Here is a 10,000-nt window from a genome sequence, read left to right as displayed (position 1 = left end):
CAACGTTGTCCTGACCAGCTATATGAACAATTCTGAAAGAATAAGGTTGAAGATTAAGGGCCCAACGAGCAACTCTATTGTTGGATCCCTTGCAACTCTTCATATATACTAAAGGTTTATGGTCAACTTCCAAAATAAAGTGTTTACCTCTAAGGTAGTAATCGAACCGTTGAATACCGAACATAATAGCTAAACATTCGCGTTCGATGGCAGAATACCACTTTTCTCGATCTAATAGTTTTCTACTGGCATATGCAACTGGAAAAGGGTAATTATCATGATATTGTAATAACACAGCTCCCAGTCCATAGTTTGAGGCGTCTGTTCTTACTACAAACGGAAGCTTTGCATCAGGCAATTTCAATACAGGATCACTAGATAATGCGGTTTTCAAATAATTAAATTTATTTTGTAAATCACGTGTCCATACTAATGGTTCGCGAATCCCTTTTCGCAACATATCTGACATCAGACTCGTGAGAGAAGAAGCTTGCGGGATGAACATCCGGTAGAAAGACACCATCCCAAAAAATGACCTCAAAGTCTTCTTTGTTGTGGGAGGAGGCAGTTTTGAGAGAGATTCTACTTTATTAAATTGAGGTTTAACACTCTGACCATCTACAACAAATCCTAGGTATTGGATCGAATTAAATCCAAATTTACATTTAGAAGGACGAGCAGTTAAGTTGTGTACTCGTAACCGCCCTAAAACTTGTGTTAATGCTGTGACGTGCTCATCCCACGTCTTCCCATATACGTAAATATTGTCATAATAAAATGAAACATTAGATAAACTTAAGAGAACTTTTCGCATGAGTTTAATATATGTAGCTCCGGCATTAACAAGTCCGAAGGGGAGCCTACAGAATTCCATTAATCCACGATGTGTGGGAAATGCAGTCAAAGGTTTTGCAGTCTCGGAAAGAGGTACTTGATAATAAGCTTTAGTCAGATCTAACTCTGAGAAATATTTTGCTCCTGTAAATTTATATAGACTTTCTTCAATTGTACAAGTGGGTTCTGCATGAAACAAAGTAACAGCATTCAGTGATCTAAAATCTATGGCCATCCTATAAGTACCATCTGATTTCTTAACCATTACAACAGGTGATGAATGTGGTGAGGAAGAGTGTTGAATAATTTTCTGTCGGAATAAATTGTCCACCTCTTGCTCAAAATGAGGTTGTAAATGTATAGGTACAGGATAACTTTTAGGTTTCAACCTTTCAGACGTAGTGATAACAATATCGTGTTCCGCAGTGGAGGTACACCCTGGGATCTCCGAGAAAACATCGCTAAACGACTCAAATAGCCTGCGAATATCTTTCTCTTGTTCTTTCTCTAAACTAGGATTTACGCAGAGCTTTTCATTGTTACTCTCATCATACACATCCTCTACTCGACCATCAGGAGTAATGGGTAATTTATCGTCTTCGTCGATATCTTCAGTTACGCAAAACTGAACCCGCATAATCGACGCGCAGTCATTTACCAAACTATCCTTTTCGTCGGGATTTACTTTACCTGTCTGGTTCCTTCGATGATATTTCTTAAGAATATTAGCATGATACAACTTCTGTTTTCCTTTCTCGTCAATGAGATAATCAACTTTGTTTCGTCGTTCCAGTACTTTATAAGGTCCGTTCCATGACACTAAGAGTTTACTAGTGTTATCAGGTAACAGTACTAAAACTTCTTCCCCGACCTTGAACTGCCTGTTTTGAGACTTCAGATCAAAATAGGATTTATATCGGGTGGCACTTATATCTGCATTTTGAGCAGCTATCTTAGCACATTCAGCTAATTTATCTCTAAGTTCGATAACGTACTGGAAAGAAGTTCTTTCTTCCTCATCAGCATCTTTATCTTCCCATAGATCTTTCAAAACTGATAAAGGTCCCCTAACTGACCTCCCATACAACAACTCAAAAGCTGAAAATCCCGTCCTATCGCTCGGTATTTCTCTTAGAGCGAAAAGCGTGGGGATTAAATATCTGTGCCACTCGCGGGGTTTCTCCGCGCAAAGTTTACGCAAGGATGCTTTAAGTGTCGCGTGAAAACGTTCGATTCTCCCGTTACAGCTAGGGTGATAAGGGGTAGTGAATAACGGTTTAACTCCCAGTAGTTTATGTAGTTCGGACATTAACTGTGACGTGAACTGCGTGCCTCTGTCCGAGAGAATTTCACGCGGGATGCCTACCCGTGAGAATATGACCAAAAGAGCTTCTGCAACAGAAACGGAATCTATTTCTTTAAGTGGCAATGCTTCTGGGAAACCTGTAGCATGATCAATCAACGTCAGAATATATTTATGTCCTTCTGATGAAGAGGGACTTAAAGGACCAACTAAATCGATGGCAACTCTAGAAAAGGGTTCCGTCATGATAGGCATTTTCACGAGGGGTACAGGGGGTACTTTACCCTTTACCGACATACGCTGGCACCGGTCGCACGATTTGCAATAATCTTTTATATCTGCTGATATACCTGGCCAGTAAAAATGTTCTTGCACCCTCATTCCCGTTTTTCTATGAGAAAAGTGACCAGCTAACGGCGACTCATGAGCTAGTGAGAGTACTAGTTTACGGCACTCTGAAGGGACGACCAAGGAGTGTTTACCAACCTGCTTGTTAAACTTTGACTTAACACACGTTCTGTAAATTAGCCCGTCGATACATTCAAATTTAAAACCTGAATTAGGGTCCCTGGTTTCTACTAATTCTTCTGATTTTACTTTATTTCGAATGGTCGCTAATGAAGGGCATGTAGCTTGTAATTTAGAAAATTCACTGGGCGTTATCTTTAGAGGCTCTAGCTTTGGTACTACGAGAGGATGCACTCTTTTCATCTTAGCCGACCTGGTCAGAACAGTTTGACTCGTTTCTCCCTTTTCTAAGTTCGAGGAGAGATCTTTAACGAGGTCATTCGGATCACTCGCTCCGGGATAATTTCCGATCAGAACGCTACAAAATTTCAATGGGGCACGTAAGGCGTTTACCCACCCCGTAAAATAAGGACATCTTATATGACATTTTACTTGCGGGAACCAATCAGCCCTTCCGAGATAATCAAAAACTTTAACCATTTTGCAGTTCGACACGTCTAAGTCGGGAAGCACTTGTTCCGACACCATGATGCAACTACACCCCGTGTCGCGTTGGATTGTCGAGACCCTTGACCCGTTTACAGTCCCTGAAGTGATATATTTCATAGAGGGAGAGTCTTCAAAACAAAATGTTACTTTCTGGCTGTTTGAACTGTCTCGGAAATTGAAGGGATTCTTTGGACACTTGGGTTTTATGTGACCGAATTCTCCGCAATAATGACAACGAATCTTCGACGAATCTCTCTTTACATAAGCGTTATCGGGAGTCGGTGAAACTGGCGGTTTGACAGTGACATTCTTCTTACCGCTGTCCGTAGCTATATCCGACTTAGGATACCTACCATGAGCTGAAGCCCAGTTGTCTGCAAGCTGCACTGCATCTTCTAGATTGGATACATTATGTTCTTTAACAAACATCCGAATTTCTGCTGGGAGAGAAGCGACAAATTGGTCTAAAATCATAAAGGATCGTAGCGAATTATAATCAGCAACTATATTACGAGAATTTATCCACAAATCAAACATTCTACCTAACTGTACTGCAAATTGCTGAAAAGATTCTCCAGTTTTAATCTTCGACTGTCTGAAATCATTCCTGTAGCCATTCGGCGTCTTACTAAACCCTCTTAAGAGAGCTTTCTTAAGACATTCATACTTACTCGTTATTTCAGGAGAAAGTGAAGTATATACATCAGCTGCTTTACCTGTAAGGAGACTACCTAATCGGACGGCATAAGTGTCAACGTCAACATTCAACAATGCAGCCACTCGCTCGAATCTCACCAAATAGTTAGCGATATCTTCTCCCTCGCTATACACTGGCAAATTAGGCCTAACAGCTCTTCCAGCTTCGCAACGAACCTCTGGTGCACTCGGGTTATTTAGGCGAGCCAATTCTAGTTCGTGCTCTAATTTTACTTTCTCGCGTTCTACATCTAATTTATATTTCTCCGCTTCGTACTTTATCTTCTCAATTTCTCGTTCTTTCGCTCTCTCTTCTCGTCCTATAGCTTGTTGGTTTACTACGTACTGTGCAACTGCTTCACCGGTTAATCCCAACTGTTCGGCTTGGTGTTTTAACACTTCAAAAGATAAATCCGACATGATTAAACTCTCGCTAGCTACCACTAGACAGATAACCACTTTAACCCACTAGAAAATTATATCTATACAAACAAAAAATCAGCAAATGTTATTGCCTTCTTAAATCACTGATTTGATAAAGTACTGGGCTATGACCCAGGTGAACAACTGTCAGAACAACTTGAACTATGAAGAACTATTTACGTCCGTCAATCAAGGCACACGTCTGACGTCACAAGTAAAGCTTACCTCCGGGCCCCAAGGACAATAAGCCCCGGCAGGAATTATATCCCGGCCAGTTAACCACAAATATCGCAAAACAAAGGATTTTTCAGTGAATTATATTTCTGTCCAGATTTAGTAAATTCTGACATATCCTGGCAAGGTCGCCACTGTCAAGGTTCTAGGATATAGGTATATATTCAGAATTACAGATCTGGGTAGAAAATAAAATTTCACTGACTTTTCTTTGCTTTATTGCGTAAATTTTTCACTCATGTAAATAAAAATAATTCAACGCCGAAACACAGTTCCCCCTCAAGTGGCTATATATGTCTCGCCGACTTGAGCACCAAATAAACCTTTAAACCCAATTAAATTATTGTCATTTTTGTATCTTGACCGGTCTCTTTGACGTAGGTCAGCAATCAGGAACCAAAGTGGACGTCTCTCTGCCCGGCCCTTGGCTGGAGTAGAGTCCTGTTAATTGATATTAACAACATATAAGTTATAAATTATCACAAATAAAATAGCAATAGAAACCATCATTACTTCACATAACCAAATATCTTTCCACCCCCGCGATAACAATCCCGCAGAAACAACCTTACCTCGGCAGGCGAATAGTGGGAACTACCGAGTAGGCCTATGCACCTGCACACGTAAACATGATTCGAATCATTCGAACGAAACTAAACGAAACCATGTCTCCTTTTTTATTTCATAATAAATACTGAACGGAATTTCACCATTTGATTATTAATACTTTGACACCCACTTTCCCATCTCACTCCCCCCAACAAGTATCTATTAATGATAGATACAGGAATTACCCTGGACATCTGCTTAACAGGTCAGCACCAACGTTGTCCTGACCAGCTATATGAACAATTCTGAAAGAATAAGGTTGAAGATTAAGGGCCCAACGAGCAACTCTATTGTTGGATCCCTTGCAACTCTTCATATATACTAAAGGTTTATGGTCAACTTCCAAAATAAAGTGTTTACCCCCACTCTAAGGTAGTAATCGAAACCGTTGAATACCGAACATAATAGCTAAACATTTCGCGTTCGATGGCAGAATACCTCTCTCATATTTTCTCGATTTTTTTTCTAAATAGTTTTCTACTGGCATATGCAACTGGAAAAGGGTAATTATCATGATATTGTAATAACACAGCTCCCAGTCCATAGTTTGAGGCGTCTGTTCTTAACTTGACTACAAACGGAAGCTTTGCATCAGCAATTTCAATACAGGATCACTAGATAATGCGGTTTTCAAATAATTAAATTTATTTTGTAAATCACGTGTCCATACTAATGGTTCGCGAATCCCTTTTATTTCTTTTTTATTATTTTTTTTGTCGCAACATATCTGACATCAGAACCACACTCGTGAGAGAAGAAGCTTGCGGGATGAACATCCGGTAGAAAGACCACCATCCCAAAAAATGACCTCAAAGTCATTCTTTGTTGTGGGAGGAGGCAGTTTTGAGAGAGATTCTACTTATTAAATTGAGGTTTAACACTCTGACCATCTACAAACAAATCCTAGGTATTGGATCGAATTAAATCCAAATTTACATTTAGAAGGACGAGCAGTTAAGTTGTGTACTCGTAACCGCCCTAAAACTTGTGTTAATGCTGTGACGTGCTCATCCCACGTCTTCCCATATACGTAAATATTGTCATAATAAAATGAAACATTAGATAAACTTAAGAGAACTTTTCGCATGAGTTTAATTATTATGATATGTAGCTCCGCATTAACAAGTCCGAAGGGGAGAGCTACAGAATTCCATTAATCCACGATGTGTGGGAATAGTAATGCAGTCAAAGGTTTTGCAGTCTTTTCTCGGAAAGAGGTACTTGATAATAAGCTTTAGTCAGATCTAACTCTGAGAAATATTTTGCTCCTGTAAATTATATAGACTGTCTTTTCTTCCTTCGCTGTTTCTTCAATTGTACAAGTGGGTTCTGCATGAAACAAAGTAACAGCATTCAGTGATCTAAAATCTATGGCCATCCTATAAGTACCATCTGATTTCTTTAACCATTACAACAGGTGATGAATGTGGCGAGGAAGAGTGTTGAATAATTTTCTGTCGGAATAAATTGACCCACTTCCACCTCTGTTCATTGCTCAAAATGAGGTTGTAAATGTATAGGTACAGGAGGGAAATTAACTTTTAGGTTTCAACCTTTCAGACGTAGTGATAACAATATCGTGTTCCGCAGTGGAGGTACACCCTGGGAGTATAATCCATCGGTCATTACTTTTTTCTCTCCGAGAAAACATCGCTAAACGACTCAAATAGCCTGCGAATATCTTTCTCTTGTTCTTTTCTCTAAACTATGATTTACGCAGAGCTTTCATTGTTATCTCATCATACACATCCTCTACTACTATCGACCATCAGGAGTATGGGTAATTATTATATATCGTCTTCGTCGATATCTTCAGTTACGCAAAAAAAAACTGAAGCCGCATAATCGACGCGCAGTCATTTACCAAACTATCCTTTTCGGCGGGATTTACTTTACCTGTCTGGTTCCTTCGATGATAATTCTTAAGAATATTAGCATGATACAACTTCTGTTTTCCTTTCTCGTCAATGAGATAATCAACTTTGTTTTCCCCCCCCCCCCCCCCCCCCCTTTTTTTTTTTTTTTTTTCTTCCGTCGTTCCAGTACTTTATAAGTCCGTGGTTTCTCTCCATGACACTAAGAGTTTACTAGTGTTATCAGGTTAACAGTACTAAAACTTCTTCCCCGACCTTGAAACTGCTGTTTTGAGACTTCAGATCAAAATAGGATTTATATCGGTGGCACTTATATTCTTTCTGCATTTTGAGCAGCTATCTTAGCACATTCAGCTAATTTATCTCTAAGTTCGATAACGTACTGGAAAGAAGTTCTTTCTTCCTCATCAGCATCTTTAAAAAAGATATAATGAAAATAAATAAAAAGTAAAAAATAAAAAAAATTATAAAAAAAATAAAAAAAAAAAAATAAAAAAAAAATAAATAAATATAAATAAAAAATATTTGTATAAAATATAACTAAATATAGATAATAAAAAAACAATTAAAAAAAAATAAAATATTTTTAAAATTAAAATAAATTAAAAATTTAAAATTAAAAATAATTAAAAAAAATATAATTAAAATAAAAAAAAATAAAAATAATTTATTAATATAAATTTAGAAAATAATAAAAATAAAAAAAAAAAAAAATATAAAATAAAAAAAAAATATAAAAAAGATTATATAAAAAAAATAAAAAAATAAAAAAATTAAATTTATAATAAAAAATAATAAAAAATTTATTATATAAAATATAATAAATATTTAATAAAAAAATTAATTAAAAAAAAAAATTAATTTTAATATTAATATAAATAAAATCTTCCATAGATCTTTCAAAACTGATAAAGGTCCCCTGACCGACCTTCCATACAACAACTCAAAAGCTGAAAATCCCGTCCTATCGCTCGGTATTTCTCTTAGAGCGAAAAGCGTGGGGATTAAATATCTGTGCCACTCGCGGGGTTTCTCCTCTTCCTCGCGCAAAGTTTACGCAAGGATGCTTTAAGTGTCGCGTGAAAACGTTCGATTCTCCGTGTTATTAAACGTTACAGCTAGGGTGATAAGGGGTAGTGAAATAACGGTTTAACTCCCATAGTTTATGTAAGTTCGGACATTAACTGTGACGTGAACTGCGTGCCTCTGTCCGAGAGAATTTCACGCGGGATGCCTACCCGTGAGAATATGACCAAAAGAGCTTCTGCAACAGAAACGGAATCTATTTCTTTAAGTGGCAATGCTTCCTCTCTGGGAAACCTGTAGCATGATCAATCAACGTCAGAAAATATTATATGTCCTTCTGATGAGAGGGACTTAAAGGACCAACTAAATCGATGGCAACTCTAGAAAAGGGTTCCGTCATGATAGGCATTTTCACGAGGGGTACAGGGGGTACTTTACCCTTTACCAAACCGACATACGCTGGCACCGGTCGCACGATTTGCAATAATCTTTTATATCTGCTGATTATACCTGGCCAGTAAAAATGTTCTTGCACCCTCATTTCCCGTTTTTTTTTTCTATGAGAAAAGTGACCAGCTAACGGCGACTCATGAAGCTAGTGAGAGTACTAGTTTACGGCACTCTGAAGGGACGACCAAGGAGTGTTTACCCCCCAACCAACCTGCTTGTTAAACTTTGACTTAACACACGTTCATGTAAATTAGCCCGTCGATACATTCAAATTTAAAACCTGAATTAGGGTCCTGGTTTCTACTAATTCTTCTGATTTTACTTTACTTCGAAAGGTCGCTAATGAAGGGCATGTAGCTTGTAATTTAGAAAATTCACTGGCGTTATCTTTAGAGGCTCTAGCTTTGGTACGACGAGAGGATGCAATCTTTTCGTCTTAGACGACCGGGTCAGAACAGTTTGACTAGTTTCTCCCTTTTCTAAGCTCGAGGAGAGAGCTTTAACGAGGTCATTCGGATCACTCGCTCTGGGATAATGTCTGATCAGAACGCTACAAAATTTCAATGGGGCACGTAAGGCGTTTACCCACCCGGTAAAATAAGGGCATCTTATATGACATTTTACTTGTGGGAACCAATCGGCCCTTCCGAGATAATAAAAAAACTTTAACCACTTTGCAGTTTGTCACGTCTGAATCGGGAAGCACTTGTTCCGCCACCATGATGCAACTACACCCCGTGTCGCGTTGGACTGTCGAGACCCTTGACCCGTTTACAGTCCCTGAAGTGATATATTTCATAGAGGGAGAGTCTTCAAAACAAAATGTTACTTTCTGGCTGTTTGAATTGTCTCGGAAATTGAAGGGATTCTTTGCACACTGGGTTTTATGTGACCGAATTCTCCGCAATAATGACAACGAATCTTCGACGAATCTCTCTTTACATAAGCGTTATCGGGAGTCGGTGAAACTGGCGGTTTGACAGTGACATTTTCTTACCGCTGTCCGTAGCTATATCCGACTTAGGATACCTACCATGAGCTGAAGCCCAGTTGTCTGCAAGCTGCACTGCATCTTCTAGATTGATACATTATGTTCTTTAACAAACATCCGAATTTCTGCTGGGAGAGAAGCGACAAATTGTCTAAAATCATAAAGGATCGTAGCGAATTATAATCAGCAACTATATTACGAGAATTATCCACAAATCAAACATTCTACCTAACTGTACTGCAAATTGCTGAAAAGATTCTCCAGTTTTAATCTTCGACTGTCTGAAATCATTCCTGTAGCATTCGGCGTCTTACTAAACCCTCTTAAGAAAGCTCTCTTAAGACATTCATACTTACTCGTTATTTCAGGAGAAAGTGAAGTATATACATCAGCTGCTTTACCTGTAAGGAGACTACCTAATCGGACGGCATAAGTGTCAACGTCAACATTCAAACAATGCAGCCACTCGCTCGAATCTCACCAAATAGTTAGCGATATCTTCTCCCTCGCTATACACTGGCAAATTAGGCCTAACAGCTCTTCCAGCTTCGCAACGAACCTCTGGTGGCACTCGGGTTATTTAGGCGAGCCAATTCTAGTTCG

General features: G+C 38.6%; 1 protein-coding gene and 1 pseudogene across 1 annotated transcript in view; both read right to left on the bottom strand.

Moving 5' to 3' along the window:
* Positions 1 to 4,884, bottom strand: part of LOC147467962 (uncharacterized) — a 6,332-nt gene extending 1,448 nt beyond the window's left edge. The window contains exons 1-3 of the mRNA XM_086556197.1: positions 616 to 4,884; positions 168 to 258; positions 1 to 32 (exon numbers count right to left, since the gene is read on the bottom strand). The exon at positions 1 to 32 is cut by the window's left edge and continues 28 nt beyond it. Coding sequence (XP_086412323.1) covers positions 1 to 32; positions 168 to 258; positions 616 to 4,210 — 3,718 coding nt within the window. The 5' untranslated portion in view covers positions 4,211 to 4,884. The remainder of the gene's footprint in view (positions 33 to 167; positions 259 to 615) is intronic.
* A 3,209-nt stretch (positions 4,885 to 8,093) lies between these two features.
* LOC147467961 (uncharacterized) overlaps positions 8,094 to 10,000 on the bottom strand; it is a 2,780-nt pseudogene continuing 873 nt past the window's right edge.

The sequence above is a fragment of the Penaeus japonicus genome, unplaced genomic scaffold (genome assembly GCF_977035675.1).
Source record: "Penaeus japonicus unplaced genomic scaffold, GWHDUDI00000001_assembly GWHDUDI00000032, whole genome shotgun sequence".
NCBI lineage: Eukaryota > Metazoa > Arthropoda > Malacostraca > Decapoda > Penaeidae > Penaeus > Penaeus japonicus.
The sequence above is the reverse complement of the archived record's forward strand: the minus strand, read 5'-3'. Positions and strand labels throughout refer to the sequence as shown.